Source organism: Salminus brasiliensis (genome assembly GCF_030463535.1).
Source record: "Salminus brasiliensis chromosome 20 unlocalized genomic scaffold, fSalBra1.hap2 SUPER_20_unloc_1, whole genome shotgun sequence".
Classification (NCBI taxonomy): Eukaryota; Metazoa; Chordata; class Actinopteri; order Characiformes; family Bryconidae; genus Salminus; species Salminus brasiliensis.
The window spans coordinates 128,757-149,236 of record NW_027326636.1 but is presented as its reverse complement, the minus strand read 5'-3'; the positions used below and the strand labels follow the sequence as shown (position 1 = coordinate 149,236).

At 47.8% G+C, this 20,480-nt stretch overlaps 1 protein-coding gene across 1 annotated transcript; it reads right to left on the bottom strand.

Moving 5' to 3' along the window:
* Positions 1 to 67: 67 nt before the first annotated feature.
* osmr (oncostatin M receptor) lies at positions 68 to 19,976 on the bottom strand. Its single transcript, XM_072671873.1, has 16 exons — positions 19,850 to 19,976; positions 19,629 to 19,773; positions 10,834 to 11,103; positions 10,125 to 10,257; positions 8,808 to 8,959; positions 7,910 to 8,043; positions 6,871 to 7,021; positions 6,545 to 6,624; positions 6,015 to 6,219; positions 4,396 to 4,578; positions 4,192 to 4,296; positions 3,453 to 3,599; positions 2,175 to 2,327; positions 1,823 to 1,904; positions 1,640 to 1,724; positions 68 to 1,477 (listed from the first exon to the last, which is right to left on the bottom strand). Exons 1-16 carry the CDS (start codon positions 19,898 to 19,900, stop codon positions 1,127 to 1,129), a joined length of 2,427 nt encoding a protein of 808 aa, XP_072527974.1. The 5' UTR covers positions 19,901 to 19,976; the 3' UTR covers positions 68 to 1,126.
* Between the last annotated feature and the right edge of the window lie 504 nt (positions 19,977 to 20,480).

Below are 20,480 nucleotides of genomic sequence, written 5' to 3'. Positions count from 1 at the left end.
TCTGTTCTGATTGGATGCCCTGCTGTGTTGTGTCTCGTGCAGAAAACAGGAAACCCGTTCACACTCCTTTATTTATTTATTTATTTATTTATTTACAAACCAGGTTCATTAAAGAGCACAAACACACACACACACACGCATCCTGTGGTGACAGTGCGTTTCCACTGTCATGACCTGAAAGCTTGTGTGTGTGTGTGTGTGTGTGTGTGTGTGTGTGTGTGAGAAAGAGAAAGAGAGCCAGCCAGCCAGGGCAGGAAGGATGTTGGGGCTGATAAAGGAGGCTGTTACCAAACACCCCCCCCCCCCCCATTTCACAACTTGATGTTTTTACCTCTCTCTCTCTCTCTTTCACACTCACACTCTCACACACTCACACACACTCTCACACACTCTCACACACCCCCTTCAGAAACGATCTCACACTTGTTTGGATGGGTAGGTAGTTGGTTGGATGGGTAGCTAGCTGGTTGGATGGGTAGCTAGCTGGTTGGATGGGTAGCTGGTTGGTTGGATGGGTAGCTAGCTGGTTGGATGGGTAGGTAGTTGGTTGGATGGGTAGCTAGCTGGTTGGATGGGTAGCTGGTTGGTTGGATGGGTAGCTAGCTGGTTGGATGGGTAGCTAGCTGGTTGGATGGGTAGCTAGTTGGTTGGATGGGTAGCTAGCTGGTTGGATGGGTAGCTAGTTGGTTGGATGGGTAGCTAGCTGGTTAACTTGCTAGTTGCTGTGTCGGAAGTGACTGGTCGCCTGCTAATGTGGACACAAGGTTAGTTAGCTGGCTGCTAAGTAGAAGCTATATTGTGTTAGCTAGTATTACAGCTGATGTCTTAACCGGTTAGTTAGTTAGCTAACAGTAGCTAGTCTGTCCTACCTGGCCAGTGCTACCTAACCAGTTTACAAAAGTCTAACTAGCCAAGTAGTAGAGCGTTAGCTATTGTTAGCTGGTTAGTTAGCTAAGTAGTAAATAGTAAGCGATTTTGTTAGCTGGTTAGCTTAGTAGTAGCTAGTTGTAGCTATTTCTGGACCTGGCTGTATTCGCGGCTGCGGTGCCGTCTCGGCTGCACTTCTGACAGTATAATAATGCTCGGCTTTTCCGATCTCCTGCACCTGACCAGCAGCCTTGCAGGATCACATCGCCACCGTGGTGACGGAGGTGACGTAGTCGCTGGTGTTCGGCTCCGGGTCCTCGGCTCTGACGTAACCGCTGGGTTCGGATACAGGTGAGTCGGACAGCAGCTCCACCTGCAGGCCGGACAGGTAGGCAAGGTTGGTCACGCTCGTCACGCTCTCGCCCGCCAGGGCGTCCCACACCAGCTCCTCCACGCTGAGGGGATCGGAGAGGGGGGCTTCAGCAGGCTTACAGTCGTCCCCAGTAAACATCAGCCATGCTTTTTCCTCCAAGCTGCTCTTCACGTCCACCACCTCCAGATTACACCACTTACAGTCCTCCACCTGCAGCACCCTCAGCTTCTCACTCACCTGCAAGGGGCAGAACAGGGACGGGTAGCCATTTGTTAAATGTATAATGTTATATGTGTGTGTGTGTGTGTGTGTTTATTGTATAATTTGTGGGAGTGAGTGGTTCTGGATGGCGGTTCTGGGCAGTGGCGGCTGCAGCTGATCTGGGCTCAGTGGACTCACTTCATAGAGGCTGTCGTTGAGCTCCAGCAGCTTCAGGCTGTGATCTGAGGGCAAGCTGAAGATATCCACAGCGATCCCCCTCAGCCTGGAGACGACACACACACACACACACACACCGAGTGACCTCTGAACACACACTGCGATACGGGGGGGAGGGGTTGGGGTTAACACTGCAGTACTCACACTTTCCTGCAGGGCCACAGGCAAATGCAACAGCCAATCAGAACCAGGAGAGGGGCCACGACCTTAGCCAGCAGGAGATGATCTGTGGGGGGGGTTTATAATAAGTAATAAATTAATAACTATCGTTTCAAAAACATGGAGCCATGTTTAAAAGCACGGTTTACTGATACTTTACATTCCCCCAACTTTACGCTTTATAGCCCACCAATTAGCACTAGAGCTACGAGGCTAATGTAGCTAATGGGTAATGTGGTAGTGTTTGAGGAGAGTGTGTGTCTAATAGACCTGATCATGTGGTTTCTGACATGGTCTGACCCACAGTTATCTAGAACCACAGTGCGGTTCCACTCACAGTTCTGCCGAGTTGTGATGGTGCGGATGGACACCACTCCACAGCCGGCTCGGGTGCAGGCAGCCAGTCGGACTGTGTAAAGCTGCCCCTCCTGCAGACCCTCCACCAGCACCGACTTACAGTGAGGGTCTTCCACATAGGTGTTGAAGACATCTGCAGAGCATTACCAGCCCAGTCACACCGCTGTAGAGAACAGCTCCTACTACCTAGAACCGCTTCTACACTTACAACGATTACAGCAGCTCCGACGGACACGGGACAGTCGGATCAGACACAGGACATTCGGAACAGACACAGGACAGCCAGATCTGACACAGGACATTTAGAACAGACACAGGACATTTAGAACAGACACAGGACAGTCAGATCTGACACAGGACATTCGGAACAGACACAGGACAGCCAGATCTGACACAGGACATTTAGAACAGACACAGGACATTTAGAACAGACACAGGACATTCAGAACAGAAACAGGACAGTCAGATCAGACACAGGACATTTAGAACAGACACAGGACAGCCAGATCTGACACAGGACATTTAGAACAGACACAGGACATTTAGAACAGACACAGGACAGTCAGATCTGACACAGGACATTCGGAACAGACACAGGACAGCCAGATCTGACACAGGACATTTAGAACAGACACAGGACATTTAGAACAGACACAGGACATTCAGAACAGAAACAGGACAGTCAGATCAGACACAGGACATTTAGAACAGACACAGGACAGCCAGATCTGACACAGGACATTTAGAACAGACACAGGACAGCCAGATCTGACACAGGACATTTAGAACAGACACAGGACATTTAGAACAGACACAGGACATTCAGAACAGAAACAGGACAGCCAGATCAGACATGTAGCGGACAGTCAGATCAGACACAGGACAGTCAGATCAGACACAGGACATTTAGAACAGACAGGACATTCGGAACAGACATGTAGCGGACAGTCAGATCAGACACAGGACATTTAGAACAGACACAGGACATTCGGAACAGACACAGGGCAGTCAGATCAGACACAGGACATTTAGAACAGACACAGGACAGCCAGATCAGACACAGGACATTTAGAACAGACACAGGACAGCCAGATCAGATACAGGACTGTCGGATCAGACACAGGACAGTCAGATCAGCTCGTTTCCATGTGTGTTGAGAGATCCAAAGACATTATCTAAGATCATTTGTAACATTTTTGCTTTGATTTGGTCTCTGATGCTGGTGTGTGTGTGTGTGTGTGTGTGTGTGTTACCGTACCACAGTCTGTTTGGGTCAGTATGGTGAGAGTGTATCCTGTGATGAATCCGGGGTGTGAGTGGTTGTCCTCGTTAAAGCTCCACTCCAGTGTTACTGAGGACCAGCTCACACTCAGAGACTGCAGCAGCTCGGGGGCACTCAGCGGCTCTGCACACACACACACACACACACACACACACACACACACACACACTCACTAGTCAGCCATAACATTAACACCACCTGCCTAATGTTTTGTAGACCCCCTTCGTGCCGCAACAACAACTCCTATCCCCTCAGACATGTTCTCCACAGGACCTCTGAAGGGGTTGTGTGGTATCTGGAACCCCGGCACTAAGGTCAGCAGCAGATCCTCTGAGTCCTGTGTGTGGTGAGGTGGGCGGGGCCTCCATGAGCATCATGAGCCTTTTGGTGGGTTCTGACCACTGCATACCGGGAGGGAACCCCCCACAACACCTGCCTGACCCAGTTGTCTAGAACATCACAGTATGGTTCTTGTCTCCTGCACTCACTGCCTGATATATCCACCCCTAGATTGTCGGCCACTTTGAGAACCGTGGTTCTAGAATGTCACGAACTGCTTCAGAACCACTGTTTTAAAAACTAAAAAAAGACCTATTGTGAAATATCTGACACGCCAACATGGCCCTGTTCTCACACAGGTCCTGTATATTGCGCAACATAACTGCACAGGAAAAGGTGTGTGTGTGTGTGTGTGTGTGTGTGTGCTCGCTCTCACTCTGCTCCTCCAGATAGCCGGTGTGCTTCTCGTGAGCCTGATAGCCCTCCGTCTGACAGCAGTAGATTTTAAAGGTGTATCTGCGGCCCTTCCTGAAACCTGTATCTGCAGAACCAACGCAGAGCTCGGTGAGAACCCTGCTGATGCTCCTCTGACTGTCACAGGTGAACACCTGAACCCCCTGATGATGACACATTAGCTTACCTGCGCCGAGGAATAAAGACGTCTGATTGGCTGAGAGCTTCCTCCATTGAATATCATGCGGCTTCACACTGTCCAGCAGAGACCACTCCACAGTATAGCCACATGTGACCGAGGAGGCAGCGGACCAGGACAGCAGGAAGCCCGTGGAGTTACCCACAATCCTTTTCTCCCTCAGCATGTGCTCTGTAATGACATGCAGAACACACACACACACACACACACACACTGTTTGAATACACACTAAACACACAGTACTTCTCGCTCTGAAGAGGAGTATTCGGTTAGTGTTCTGGTACTGGCTGTACTGGGCTGAGTGATACTGGCTGTACTGGTCTGAGGGTCAGTGATACTGGCTGTACTGGGCTGAGTGATACTGGCTGTACTGGTCTGAGGCTCAGTGATACTGGCTGTACTGGTCTGAGTGATACTGGCAGTACTGGGCTGAGTGATACTGGCTGTACTGGTCTGAGTGATACTGGCAGTACTGTGCTGAGTGATACTGGCTGTACCGGTCTGAGGCTCAGTGATGCTGGCTGTACTGGTCTGAGTGATACTGGCTGTACTAGGCTGAGTGATACTGGCTGGACTGGTCTGAGGCTCAGTGATACTGGCTGTACTGGGCTAAGTGATACTGGCTGTACTGGTCTGAGTGATACTGGCTGTACTGGGCTAAGTGATACTGGCTGTACTGGTCTGAGTGATACTGGCTGTACTGGTCTGAGGCTCAGTGATACTGGCTGTACTGGTCTGAGTGATACTGGCTGTACTGGTCTGAGTGATACTGGCAGTACTGGGCTGAGTGATACTGGCTGTACCGGTCTGAGGCTCAGTGATGCTGGCTGTACTGGTCTGAGTGATACTGGCTGTACTAGGCTGAGTGATACTGGCTGGACTGGTCTGAGGCTCAGTGATACTGGCTGTACTGGGCTAAGTGATACTGGCTGTACTGGTCTGAGTGATACTGGCTGTACTGGTCTGAGGCTCAGTGATACTGGCTGTACTGGTCTGAGTGATACTGGCTGTACTGGTCTGAGGCTGAGTGATACTGGCAGTACTGGGCTGAGTGATACTGGCTGTACCGGTCTGAGGCTCAGTGATGCTGGCTGTACTGGTCTGAGTGATACTGGCTGTACTAGGCTGAGTGATACTGGCTGGACTGGTCTGAGGCTCAGTGATACTGGCTGTACTGGGCTAAGTGATACTGGCTGTACTGGTCTGAGTGATACTGGCTGTACTGGTCTGAGGCTCAGTGATACTGGCTGTACTGGTCTGAGTGATACTGGCTGTACTGGTCTGAGGCTGAGTGATACTGGCTGTACTGGGCTGAGTGATACTGGCTGTACTGGTCTGAGGCTCAGTGATACTGGCTGTACTGGTCTGAGTGATACTGGCTGTACTGGGCTGAGGCTCAGTGATACTGGCTGTACTGGGCTGAGTGATACTGGCTGTACTGGGCTGAGTGACAGTACGCGAGCAGTGTAAGAGATAGGGAGTGGTGCTGCTAGTGTGGTTTGCAGTGTTTTGGTGAGAAAGTACAGAGTGAATAAGCGTATCTGACAGGAAGGTGTGTGTGTGTGTGTGTGTGTGTGTGTGATAGTGAGTGTGTGTTGTAATGTGACCTGAGTGCTGACGTGGAATGCTGATCTGCGATGACATGGAAGATCCTCTGTGCGTAACCGCTCTCACCGACATGTTACACGCCCTGGACCCCACTGTAAACTCCACCTGCCGCTCCGTCACGTTCACACACACTCTCCGCCGAGGGACGCTCTGCTCCACACACACCTCGAACGCCTCGATGTTGGAGTCTGATCCGCTGTTACACTGAGAAGAAGAACAGGGACAGAAATACACTCCTTATCACATTACACACGATTAGACCTGGAGCTGCTCTCCAGAGGGGCATCTACCGGCCCCACAGCACATCCTCACAGCAATGTTCCTCATACATCTAATAGAATGTCTTTTTCTCTGGACAGTAGAGACAGTTACTCCAACAGAAGCAGGATCAGCTGTATAATTCCCTTGATTTCAGAAGAAGCCGTGAACGAGCAGGTGTCCCAATACTTTTGTCCATACAGTGGATCATGATCTCTGGGTTGTATGGTAGAGTATTGCCCCTCTGCAGCTCCACTATGGTACCACTTACAGTTTTCCACAGGACGGTGACGCTGCGATTGTGAGCGTGGGGTCCCATCACCATCCAGACATCCACCGTGACCAGCGGCTCTAGGGGGCGACAGGGAGGGAACAGTCTTACCCTAAGTGCAGACCAAGACCGGACTTTACCGATACCAGCTAAAGTACGTCAGTCCATGTTCTAGATAACAGTAACTTTCATGCTATTAGCATCATGCTAATTGGTGGGTTATACGACTCTGTTGCTTGTTAGCTACGGTGCTAAAGCCAATGCTATACGTGTCTTAGCTGCTTGACTACATTTGGACTAAGGGTTTAAATGGAGTGAAAGCTGACCTGTGCTGAAACTGCTGGTGGGGCTCCACGGCCCCCAGCTGTTCCCCTGCAGTGCACAGCGCCCCCTGGTGGAGTACTGACAACTTGCCTGCAGTGGCTGCAAATGCATACTGAGGCGCTGTTCAGGATCAGGCACAACCAATTGCAGTTCCTGCACACACACACATACACACACACATACACACACACACAATCATTTACTCACAATCCTTAATGCATAGGGTGGACATTAGGTCCCAGAGACCTCCCCAGCTCTTTTCAGCAGAGTTGGTGCCATTTTAATTTAGCAGGGTTCTAGAGTTACCTACTGTTGGTTAGCGCAGTTAGCAAGTCGTAAATAGTTAGCAAGTGCTAAACATCTGATTTGCTAAACTGTCTAATTAACATGTCCTATGAACTACAATCTATAATGTAATCTATATACAGTAATCTGTCCAGTCTGTAATCTATAACCTGTCCAGTCTGTAAGTCTATAACCTGTCCGGTCTATAAATCTATAATCTGTCCAGTCTATAAATCTATAATTTGTACAGTCTGTAAGTCTATAATCTGTCCAGTCTATAAGTCTATAATTTGTACAGTCTGTAAGTCTATAATCTGTCCAGTCTATAAGTCTATAATTTGTACAGTCTGTAAGTCTATAACCTGTCCAGTCTATAATCTATAACCTGTCCAGTCTATAATCTATAACCTGTCCAGTCTGTAAGTCTATAACCTGTCCAGTCTATAATCTATAACCTGTCCAGTCTGTAAGTCTATAACCTGTCCAGTCTGTAAGTCTATAACCTGTCCAGTCTATAATCTATAACCTGTCCAGTCTGTAAGTCTATAACCTGTCCAGTCTGTAATCTATAACCTGTCCAGTCTATAATCTATAACCTGTCCAGTCTGTAATCTATAACCTGTCCAGTCTGTAATCTATAACCTGTCCAGTCTATAATCTATAACTTGTCCAGTCTGTAAGTCTATAACCTGTCCAGTCTGTAAGTCTATAAGCCAGTGTTGTGAAGCAGGACTCTGCTGGTGACACTGTGCTCACTGTGGTGGTTCCTGTCGGCTCCAGTGTGAATTGGCAGGTAAAGTGCAGCCCAGCAAAATTCCCACTTAAGAACCAGGAGAGCTCTGCGTCCCTTACACCTGCCTCTACAAACACATGCTCAGGAACGGGAAACACTGGGTAGAGAACACACACACACACACACACACACACACACACACACACACACACACTCAATCAGTACTGAATCAGTACTCAAAAGTCAATCATACTAAATCATGAATAATTCATAGTGGATATTAAATAATTCATAATAGATACTGAATAATTCATAGTAGATATTGAATAATTCATAGTGGATAGTGAATAATTCATAGTGGATAGTGAATAATTCATAGTGGATACTAAATAATTCATAGTGGATACTAAATAATTCATAGTGGATAGTGAATAATTCATAGTGGATACTAAATAATTCATAGTGGATACTAAATAATTCATAGTGGATAGTGAATAATTCATAGTGGATAGTGAATAATTCATAGTGGATACTAAATAATTCATAGTGGATACTAAATAATTCATGGTGGATAGTGAATACTTCATAGTGAATAGTGAATAATTCATAGTGGATACTAAATAATTCATAGTGGATACTAAATAATTCATAGTGGATAGTGAATAATTCATAGTGGATAGTGAATAATTCATAGTGGATACTAAATAATTCATAGTGGATAGTGAATAATTCATAGTGGATACTAAATTATTCATGGTGGATAGTGAATACTTCATAGTGAATAGTGAATAATTCATAGTGGATACTAAATAATTCATAGTGGATAGTGAATAATTCATAGTGGATAGTGAATAATTCATAGTGGATACTAAATAATTCATAGTGGATAGTGAATAATTCATAGTGGATAGCTCTCAGTACCCCTGTGGGAGATGTTGAAGGCGTCACTCTGGCTCTCCTCCCCCAGGCTGTTCCTCACCCAGACGCTGATGTTGTAGAAACTGCGGTTTGGGATAACAGGGAAAACACACTGGGAGTCGGAGCCACACTGGACCTCAGCCTCACCTGAACCTCTGCAGCACACACACACACACACACACACACACACACACACACACACACACACACACACAGAATAACACTCCTTATAGTGAATAACTCTCCTTCAGCTACAGCCTGTAAACACATGCTTCTGTCAGGGGGTCTGGTTCTCTAACAGAAAGGGGTCTAAGGAAAAGACTAGACTCAGACGCTGATGCTGGGCAGACACACCAGCAGCTCGTCCAGAGTGAGGTTCTCACGCAGTCACGGAGAGTGTGACTCCTACATCTGATTGGCTGTAGCAGGAAGTGTGTATTGGGTAATGTGTATTAGGCTTCTGGGTAACCACAGGCAACTGTTAACCTACGCTGAGCCTAATACTATTAATTATTAATTATTATTATCTAATACGATTAAGACTCAGCTTATACAGCCAGAATGTACAGATCTAGAGTCAGTTTATACAGTCAGAATCTAGAGTCAGTGTCTAGCTGATCTAGAGTCAGTTTATACAGTCAGAATCTAGAGTCAGCGTCTGCTGATCTAGAGTCAGTTTATACAGTCAGAATCGAGTCAGCGTCTGCTAATCTAGAGTCAGTTTATACAGTCAGAATCGAGTCAGCGTCTGCTGATCTAGAGTCAGTTTATACAGTCAGAATCTAGAGTCAGCGTCTGCTGATCTAGACTCAGTTTATTCATTCAGAATCTAGAGTCAGCGTCTGCTGATCTAGAGTCAGTTTCTTCATTCAGAATCGAGTCAGAGTCTGCTGATCTAGAGTCAGTTTCTTCATTCAGAATCTAGAGTCAGCGTCGGCTGATCTATAGTCAGTTTCTTCATTCAGAATCGAGTCAGCGTCTGCTGATCTAGAGTCAGTTTCTTCATTCAGAATCTAGAGTCAGCGTCTGCTGATCTAGAGTCAGTTTCTTCATTCAGAATCGAGTCAGAGTCTGCTGATCTAGAGTCAGTTTCTTCATTCAGAATCTAGAGTCAGCGTCTGCTGATCTAGAGTCAGTTTCTTCATTCAGAATCGAGTCAGCGTCTGCTGATCTAGAGTCAGTTTCTTCATTCAGAATTGAGTCAGCGTCTGCTGATCTAGAGTCAGTTTCTTCATTCAGAATTGAGTCAGCGTCTGCTGATCTAGAGTCAGTGTATACAGTCAGAATCTAGAGTCAGTGTCTGGTGGGGAGGTGACTGACTGGATGTGCAGGGTGTATTGACGGTGGCGATGGTCACTCAGGTCACTCAGCCTCCGTCCGGCCGTCCACGAGCACCTGACGCTCCGCAGGTCCGCCGTCCAGCAGCTCAGGTTCTCCGGCCTCTCTGGGGGAACTGACGGACCGAGTCAGAACAGGCACAGAGTCAGAGTCAGGTTTGGAGTCAGAGTTAGGGCTGGACCAAGACCAGCAGCTAACACAGCGCTATCTCACTGCACTTCCTCTGAAACATCTGCCTCTGTAGATTCAACCGAGCTTCCTGCCATCTCCCTGCGCAATCCACCGCCTTATCTGATCTCCCCTGCCTCAACCCACCAGCTCAAATACAGAGCATCAGTCAGGACTGTCAAACCGCTAATGTACCCACCAATTAGCATGGGGCTAACTGCATGCCTAGGTCATCAAACACTTGATTCAATGCATCTCAGGTGTATGGATGCTCTGTAATTCACCAGCATCTTAGTCGGTTCCACCTTAAATGACACCGCTAATGTAGCTAACAAGTAATGGAATCTTATAGCCCACCAATTAGCATGGGGCTTCACTTGTTAGCTACATTAGCACCACACGCTAGAATGGAGCTGCTGCGGCATTTAAGGTGGAGCATATAATTCGTTTACTAAGCTGCAGGGCTGAGTGAACCTGGGTAGTTAAGGTGGAACTGTCGCTTTAACCAGTGTTACGTACTCACGGGTGACGTAGTTCAGGACGCGCTGCTCCGTTCCTCTGCTGTCCCTGCAGATGAGGTTCACCCCGAAAATGCTAGAGTTGACCATCCCCACTTGGATGGCTTGGACGCCGGAGTCGACAGGGATGAGGGGGTAGGGCATGTTCCTGAAGAGGATCTCTGTGACCTGAGCTCCGGTTGGTGGAATGCAGCAGCAGTGGGCGGGGCTTCCCTCCTGGAGAACCTCTTCGGTGGGGAACAGTCTGGCTCGGCTAGAGGAAACGCTCTGCTGACCTGAGAGGAACCGCAAGGTAGGGGTTTCTAATAAAGTGGCCAGTGAGTAAAACCGCAAGGTAGGGGTTTCTAATAAAGTGGCCAGTGAGTGAAACCGCAAGGTAGGGGTTTCTAATAAAGTGGCCAGTGAGTGGAAGCAGAAGGTAGGTGTTTCTAATAAAGTGGCCAGTGAGTGGAAGCAGAAGGTAGAGTAGGTGTTTCTAATAAAGTGGCCAGTGAGTGGAAGCAGAAGGTAGAGTAGGTGTTTCTAATAAAGTGGCCAGTGAGTGGAAGCAGAAGGTAGAGTAGGTGTTTCTAATAAAGTGGCCAGTGAGTGGAAGCAGAAGGTAGAGTAGGTGTTTCTAATAAAGTGGCCAGTGAGTGAAACCGCAAGGTAGGGGTTTCTAATAAAGTGGCCAGTGAGTGGAAGCAGAAGGTAGGTGTTTCGTGCACGTCTGTAGCGGTTTGTTAGACGTCATGACTCCTAGCTAGAATATCTGCTGCGACAACTTTTTTTTACTCAACTCTGTTCTGTTATACTTGAAGATGTGCTTTGCAATTCCTGTCCTCACCTCTGACAGCAGCCGGAGGTGCAGATACCGGTGCAGACGCCGCAATTCCGGTAACCTCATTCACCCACCTTGTTCTAATACCAATGTGATGGTGACTGGGGGACTGTGGAATTGCCAGTCTGCAGTGCAGAAGGCAGATTTCATCTCAGCTTTTGCTTCTGCTCGGTCTCTAAACTTCCTGGCACTGACTGAGACGTGGATCACCCCGGACAACTCTGCAACTCCAGCTGCCTTGTCGTCTGCCTTTGCCTTTTCCCACTCTCCACGAAGGACTGGCAGGGGCGGCGGCACCGGTTTACTTCTCTCTCCTCTGTGGCGCTTCACCCCGCTCTCTTTTTCTAATCTCGACATTTCCTCTTTGAATACCATGCTGTTACTGTCTCTTCTCCCACTAGACTTCTCATCATTGTTCTCTATCGTCCTCCTGGTCCTTTGGGCAGTTTCATTGATGAACTGGATGTTCTCCTGAGTGGACTCCCTGTTGACGCCCCACTTATTCTACTTGGTGACTTCAACCTTCCATCAGAGAAACTCCAGTCTTCATGCCTTCTCCCAATCCTATCCTCTTTTGATCTCGCGTTCAGCCAGTCTGCACCAACACACAGAGCAGGGAACACTCTGAACCTGAGCTTCAGCAGACCTGTCCCTGCTCTGGATGTGGCTATGACTCCTTTGGACTTCTCTGATCACCACTTTCTCTCCTTCTCACTCCCCCTCTCTGCTCCTTCAACTACCACTTCTGCAAGTTCTTCCACTCTTCACCGCAATCTTCACTCTGTTTCCCCCTCAGCTCTCTCCTCAACTGTCCTGACCACTCTTCCCCATCTTGAATCTTTCTCCTCTCTCCCACTTGAAACTGCTACAGACACTCTCCTCTCTTCTATCTCCACCTCTGTCGACCTTCTCTGCCCTTTCTCCCCTAGGTCAGCAAATTCTTCTCCACCTTCCCCATGGCTGTCAGATGTTCTCCGCAACAACCGTAGAGAGCTAAGACTGGCTGAAAGGAAGTGGCGGAAGTCACAACACGACTCCGACCTCCACTCCTATCAGTCTCTTCTCTCCAGGTTTAGAACGGAAGTTGCTGCCGCTAAAGCATCTTACTACAGGGGGAAATTGGAATCCTCTGCATCTGACCCACGCAAACTATTCACCATCTTCTCCTCTCTCCTCAACCCTCCTACTCCCCCACCTCCCACTACCCTGTCTGCAGATGATTTTGTCTCCTTCTTTGAAGAAAAGGTTGACAAGATCCGCCGATCCTTCCCCCCTGCCTCTACCCAGCTCTCTAGGCACTGCCCTCCTCCTCCCTCTTCTCTGACTTGCTTCTCTCCTCTTTCCACAGATGACCTCCTACATCTTCTCACCTCCAATAATCCTACCACCTGTCCACTAGACCCTATTCCATCCCCTCTGTTCCAAACAATCGCTCCAAACCTCCTCCCCTTCATCTCCTCTATCATAAACAGCTCTTTGTCATCAGGTCAGGTACCATCGGCCTTCAAGTCTGCCAGAGTCGTGCCCATCCTAAAGAAACCAACTCTAGACAGCTTGGACATCGGCACCTACAGACCTATCTCTCTTCTCTCTTTCCTCTCAAAGATTCTCGAACGTTCTGTCTACAACCAACTGTCTCTCTTTCTCACTCTGAACAATCTTCAGGACCCCCACCAGTCTGGCTTCAAAGCTGCACACTCTACTGAAACTGCTCTCATTGCAGTTACAGAGAAGCTCCATGCAGCTAAAGCTGCCAGACTGTCCTCGGTTCTGATCCTTCTTGACCTCTCCGCAGCTTTTGACACGGTGGACCACAAGATCCTCCTGTCTATCCTTGCCGGTCTTGGAATTACCGGCTCTGCATGGCAATGGTTTGCATCATACCTGCAGGGACGCTCATACCAGGTAACGTGGCAGGGCGACACGTCCGCTCCTTGTAGTCTCTCCACTGGCGTTCCACAAGGCTCAGTTCTTGGTCCTCTTCTTTTCTCACTCTACACTCACTCTCTTGGTAAAGTGATCTCCTCCCATGGATTCTCTTACCACTGTTACGCTGATGACACTCAGCTCATGCTCTCTTTCCCACCGTCTGACACACAGGTTTCTGCCCGTATCTCAGCTTGCCTCGCCGACGTCTCTTCTTGGATGGCGGCTCACCACCTCAAATTCAACCCCAGCAAGACGGAGCTGCTGTACATCCCGGGAACTGCTGGACCAAGAAACGATCTTGCCATCACCTTCGAGAACTCACTGGTCACTCCCTCTACTGAAGCCCGAAGCCATGGTGTAGTGATGGATGATCAGTTATCGTTCTCAAGTCATGTTGCAAACGTAACTCGGTCCTGCAGATTTCTCCTGTACAACATCCGGAGAATTCGACCCTTCCTCTCTAGAGAGGCCACCCAGGTCCTTGTTCAGTCTCTCGTCACTTCCAGACTTGACCACTGCAACTCTCTTCTGGCTGGTCTCCCTCAGCGCACCATCAGGCCCCTGCAACTCATCCAGAATGCAGCGGCATGGGTCGTCTTCAATGTCCCAAAATTTAGCCATGTGACTCCACTGCTGCATTCTCTCCACTGGCTTCCTGTAGCTGCCCGCATCAGATTTAAAACCCTGACGCTGGCCTACAAAGCCAAGAACGGACCAGCCCCTCCCTATCTGATGGCAATGGTCAAAAGCCGATCTGCACCAAGAGCCCTTCGAGCTTCAAGTACGGCTCGGCTCGACCCGCCATCCCTCAAAATCCGTGGAAGACAAGCGTCCAGGCTTTTTTCTGTCCTGCACCAAAGTGGTGGAACGAGCTGCCCCTGGGTGTCCGAACGGCTGAGTCGCTCGCTGTCTTCAAACGCAGACTGAAGACCCACCTCTTCAGAGAGTACTTGGACGAATAGTTCTATGGTCGCCTTATTGTCTTGTGTTCAGTAATGTCTAAAGCTTAGAGGTATCTTTGATCTATTAGTCTATTCTAACTAGCTGAGGCTTTTCTTGGGTAAATAGCAAAGCACTTTGTAAGTCGCTCTGGATAAGAGCGTCTGCTAAATGCCGTAAATGTAAATGTTCTAATAAAGTGGCCAGTGAGTGGAAGCAGAAGGTAGGTGTTTCTAATAAAGTGGCCAGTGAGTGGAAGCAGAAGGTAGAGTAGGGGTTTCTAATAAAGTGGCCAGTGAGTGGAAGCAGAAGGTAGAGTAGGTGTTTCTAATAAAGTGGCCAGTGAGTGGAGGCAGAAGGTAGGTGTTTCTAATAAAGTGGCCAGTGAGTGGAAGCAGAAGGTAGAGTAGGTGTTTCTAATAAAGTGGCCAGTGAGTGGAAGCAGAAGGTAGAGTAGGTGTTTCTAATAAAGTGGCCAGTGAGTGGAAGCAGAAGGTAGGTGTTTCTAATAAAGTGGCCAGTGAGTGTAAGCACAAGGTAGGTGTTTCTAATAAAGTGGCCAGTGAGTGGAAGCAGAAGGTAGGTGTTTCTAATAAAGTGGCCAGTGAGTGGAAGCAGAAGGTAGAGTAGGGGTTTCCAATAAAGTGGCCAGTGAGTGGAAGCAGAAGGTAGAGTAGGTGTTTCTAATAAAGTGGCCAGTGAGTGGAAGCAGAAGGTAGGTGTTTCTAATAAAGTGGCCAGTGAGTGTAAGCACAAGGTAGGTGTTTCTAATAAAGTGGCCAGTGAGTGGAAGCAGAAGGTAGGTGTTTCTAATAAAGTGGCCAGTGAGTGGAAGCAGAAGGTAGAGTAGGGGTTTCCAATAAAGTGGCCAGTGAGTGGAAGCAGAAGGTAGAGTAGGGGTTTCTAATAAAGTGGCCAGTGAGTGTAAGCACAAGGTAGGTGTTTCTAATAAAGTGGCCAGTGAGTGTAAGCACAAGGTAGGTGTTTCTAATAAAGTGGCCAGTGAGTGGAAGCAGAAGGTAGGTGTTTCTAATAAAGTGACCAGTGAGTGGAAGCAGAAGGTAGAGTAGGGGTTTCCAATAAAGTGGCCAGTGAGTGGAAGCAGAAGGTAGGTGTTTCTAATAAAGTGGCCAGTGAGTGGAAGCAGAAGGTAGGTGTTTCTAATAAAGTGGCCAGTGAGTGGAAGCAGAAGGTAGGTGTTTCTAATAAAGTGGCCAGTGAGTGGAAGCAGAAGGTAGAGTAGGTGTTTCTAATAAAGTGGCCAGTGAGTGGAAGCAGAAGGTAGAGTAGGGGTTTCTAATAAAGTGGCCAGTGAGTGGAAGCAGAAGGTAGAGTAGGTGTTTCTAATAAAGTGGCCAGTGAGTGGAAGCAGAAGGTAGGTGTTTCTAATAAAGTGGCCAGTGAGTGGAAGCACAAGGTAGGTGTTTCTAATAAAGTGGCCAGTGAGTGTAAGCAGAAGGTAGGTGTTTCTAATAAAGTGGCCAGTGAGTGGAAGCAGAAGGTAGAGTAGGGGTTTCCAATAAAGTGGCCAGTGAGTGGAAGCAGAAGGCAGAGTAGGGGTTTCCAATAAAGTGGCCAGTGAGTGGAAGCAGAAGGTAGAGTAGGGGTTTCCAATAAAGTGGCCAGTGAGTGGAAGCAGAAGGTAGAGTAGGGGTTTCTAATAAAGTGGCCAGTGAGTGGAAGCAGAAGGTAGGTGTTTCTAATAAAGTGGCCAGTGAGTGTAAGCACAAGGTAGGTGTTTCTAATAAAGTGGCCAGTGAGTGGAAGCAGAAGGTAGGTGTTTCTAATAAAGTGGCCAGTGAGTGGAAGCAGAAGGTAGGTGTTTCTAATAAAGTGGCCAGTGAGTGGAAGCAGAAGGTAGAGTAGGTGTTTCTAATAAAGTGGCCAGTGAGTGGAAGCAGAAGGTAGAGTAGGTGTTTCTAATAAAGTGGCCAGTGAGTGGAAGCAGAATGTAGGTGTTTCTAATAAAGTGGCCACTGAGTGGAAGCAGAAGGTAGGTGTTTCTAATAAAGTGGCCAGTGAGTGGAAGCAGAAGGTAGAGTAGGGGTTTCTAATAAAGTGGCCAGTGAGTGGAAGCAGAAGGTAGGTGTTTCTAATAAAGTGGCCAGTGAGTGGAAGCAGAAGGTAGGGTAGGGGGTTTCTAATAAAGTGGCCAGTGAGTGGAAGCAGAAGGTAGAGTAGGTGTTTCTAATAAAGTGGCCAGTGAGTGGAAGCAGAAGGTAGAGTAGGTGTTTCTAATAAAGTGGCCAGTGAGTGGAAGCAGAATGTAGGTGTTTCTAATAAAGTGGCCAGTGAGTGGAAGCAGAAGGTAGAGTAGGTGTTTCTAATAAAGTGGCCAGTGAGTGGAAGCAGAAGGTAGAGTAGGTGTTTCTAATAAAGTGGCCAGTGAGTGGAAGCAGAAGGTAGGTGTTTCTAATAAAGTGGCCAGTGAGTGGAAGCAGAAGGTAGAGTAGGTGTTTCTAATAAAGTGGCCAGTGAGTGGAAGCAGAAGGTAGAGTAGGGGTTTCCAATAAAGTGGCCAGTGAGTGGAGGCAGAAGGTAGGTGTTTCTAATAAAGTGGCCAGTGAGTGGAAGCAGAAGGTAGAGTAGGGGTTTCCAATAAAGTGGCCAGTGAGTGGAAGCAGAAGGTAGAGTAGGAGTTTCTAATAAAGTGGCCAGTGAGTGGAAGCAGAAGGTAGAGTAGGTGTTTCTAATAAAGTGGCCAGTGAGTGGAAGCAGAAGGTAGAGTAGGTGTTTCTAATAAAGTGGCCAGTGAGTGGAAGCAGAAGGTAGAGTAGGTGTTTCTAATAAAGTGGCCAGTGAGTGGAAGCAGAAGGTAGAGTAGGGGTTTCTAATAAAGTGGCCAGTGAGTGGAAGCAGAAGGTAGAGTAGGTGTTTCTAATAAAGTGGCCAGTGAGTGGAAGCAGAAGGTAGAGTAGGTGTTTCTAATAAAGTGGCCAGTGAGTGGAAGCAGAAGGTAGGTGTTTCTAATAAAGTGGCCAGTGAGTGGAAGCAGAAGGTAGGTGTTTCTAATAAAGTGGCCAGTGAGTGGAAGCAGAAGGTAGAGTAGGTGTTTCTAATAAAGTGGCCAGTGAGTGGAAGCAGAAGGTAGAGTAGGGGTTTCTAATAAAGTGGCCAGTGAGTGGAAGCAGAAGGTAGAGTAGGTGTTTCTAATAAAGTGGCCAGTGAGTGGAAGCAGAAGGTAGGTGTTTCTAATAAAGTGGCCAGTGAGTGGAAGCACAAGGTAGGTGTTTCTAATAAAGTGGCCAGTGAGTGTAAGCAGAAGGTAGGTGTTTCTAATAAAGTGGCCAGTGAGTGGAAGCAGAAGGTAGAGTAGGGGTTTCCAATAAAGTGGCCAGTGAGTGGAAGCAGAAGGCAGAGTAGGGGTTTCCAATAAAGTGGCCAGTGAGTGGAAGCAGAAGGTAGAGTAGGGGTTTCCAATAAAGTGGCCAGTGAGTGGAAGCAGAAGGTAGAGTAGGGGTTTCTAATAAAGTGGCCAGTGAGTGGAAGCAGAAGGTAGGTGTTTCTAATAAAGTGGCCAGTGAGTGTAAGCACAAGGTAGGTGTTTCTAATAAAGTGGCCAGTGAGTGGAAGCAGAAGGTAGGTGTTTCTAATAAAGTGGCCAGTGAGTGGAAGCAGAAGGTAGGTGTTTCTAATAAAGTGGCCAGTGAGTGGAAGCAGAAGGTAGAGTAGGTGTTTCTAATAAAGTGGCCAGTGAGTGGAAGCAGAAGGTAGAGTAGGTGTTTCTAATAAAGTGGCCAGTGAGTGGAAGCAGAATGTAGGTGTTTCTAATAAAGTGGCCACTGAGTGGAAGCAGAAGGTAGGTGTTTCTAATAAAGTGGCCAGTGAGTGGAAGCAGAAGGTAGAGTAGGGGTTTCTAATAAAGTGGCCAGTGAGTGGAAGCAGAAGGTAGGTGTTTCTAATAAAGTGGCCAGTGAGTGGAAGCAGAAGGTAGGGTAGGGGGTTTCTAATAAAGTGGCCAGTGAGTGGAAGCAGAAGGTAGAGTAGGTGTTTCTAATAAAGTGGCCAGTGAGTGGAAGCAGAAGGTAGAGTAGGTGTTTCCAATAAAGTGGCCAGTGAGTGGAAGCAGAAGGTAGAGTAGGTGTTTCTAATAAAGTGGCCAGTGAGTGGAAGCAGAAGGTAGAGTAGGGGTTTCCAATAAAGTGGCCAGTGAGTGGAAGCAGAAGGTAGAGTAGGTGTTTCTAATAAAGTGGCCAGTGAGTGGAAGCAGAATGTAGGTGTTTCTAATAAAGTGGCCAGTGAGTGGAAGCAGAAGGTAGAGTAGGTGTTTCTAATAAAGTGGCCAGTGAGTGGAAGCAGAAGGTAGAGTAGGTGTTTCTAATAAAGTGGCCAGTGAGTGGAAGCAGAAGGTAGGTGTTTCTAATAAAGTGGCCAGTGAGTGGAAGCAGAAGGTAGAGTAGGTGTTTCTAATAAAGTGGCCAGTGAGTGGAAGCAGAAGGTAGAGTAGGGGTTTCCAATAAAGTGGCCAGTGAGTGGAGGCAGAAGGTAGGTGTTTCTAATAAAGTGGCCAGTGAGTGGAAGCAGAAGGTAGAGTAGGGGTTTCCAATAAAGTGGCCAGTGAGTGGAAGCAGAAGGTAGAGTAGGTGTTTCTAATAAAGTGGCCAGTGAGTGGAAGCAGAAGGTAGGAGTTTCTAATAAAGTGGCCAGTGAGTGTAAGCACAAGGTAGGTGTTTCTAATAAAGTGGCCAGTGAGTGGAAGCAGAAGGTAGGAGTTTCTAATAAAGTGGCCAGTGAGTGTAAGCACAAGGTAGGTGTTTCTAATAAAGTGGCCAGTGAGTGGAAGCAGAAGGTAGAGTAGGTGTTTCTAATAAAGTGGCCAGTGAGTGGAAGCAGAAGGTAGAGTAGGTGTTTCTAATAAAGTGGCCAGTGAGTGGAAGCAGAAGGTAGAGTAGGTGTTTCTAATAAAGTGGCCAGTGAGTGGAAGCAGAAGGTAGAGTAGGGGTTTCTAATAAAGTGGCCAGTGAGTGGAAGCAGAAGGTAGAGTAGGTGTTTCTAATAAAGTGGCCAGTGAGTGGAAGCAGAAGGTAGAGTAGGTGTTTCTAATAAAGTGGCCAGTGAGTGGAAGCAGAAGGTAGGTGTTTCTAATAAAGTGGCCAGCGGCTAAAGTCGTACCGTTGTTAGTTGCCCATTCGCTCCACGCGCTGACGATGGTGGAGTTAAACACGCGCCTCACGCGCACTGAGTGGTCAGCGCACGGCAGAGGCAGCGATGACGTCCAGACCCACGTGCAGAACGGCGCACCTGCGCTCACGTTCTCCTGTAAACACACCCAGGTGTGAGAGAGCACACACAGGTGTGTGTGTGTGTGTGTCAGAGAGAAGATGCGCGCTCACCTGTACCAGCAGTTCGAAGCGGCTCGTGCGTGCCACTTGCACCTCGTGCATCTCAGCCGCGCCGCTCGCGTTCCAGCGCGCCTCCAGCTTCCACGTGCTGAGCGCACGCAGATCCACCCGCAGCGCACTGCTCCGGTCCGCGCGCTCCCAGAGCGCAAGCAGCAGAAAGCAAACCGCGCAGAGCGCGCGCATCCTCACCAGCGCGAGACAACAGTGTATCTGTGTGTGTGGCCAAGCGCGTTCACTACATAGACGAGGAGGAGGCGCGCGGGCAGGGCTGGAGCATCTAGGTGTATGTGGAAGGTCTGCCCCCATGCAGGAATGTGAGGTTACTGCAGCAAAAGAACTTCATACTGGATATTAATGATATTAGAGCTTCATACTGGATATTAATGATATTAGAGCTTCATACTGGATATTAATGTTATTAGAACTTCATACTGGATATTAATGCTATTAGAACTTCATACTGGATATTAATGATATTAGAGCTTCATACTGGATATTAATGATATTAGAGCTTCATACTGGATATTAATGTTATTAGAACTTCATACTGGATATTAATGTTATTAGAACTTCATACTGGATATTAATGATATTAGAGCTTCATACTGGATATTAATGTTAT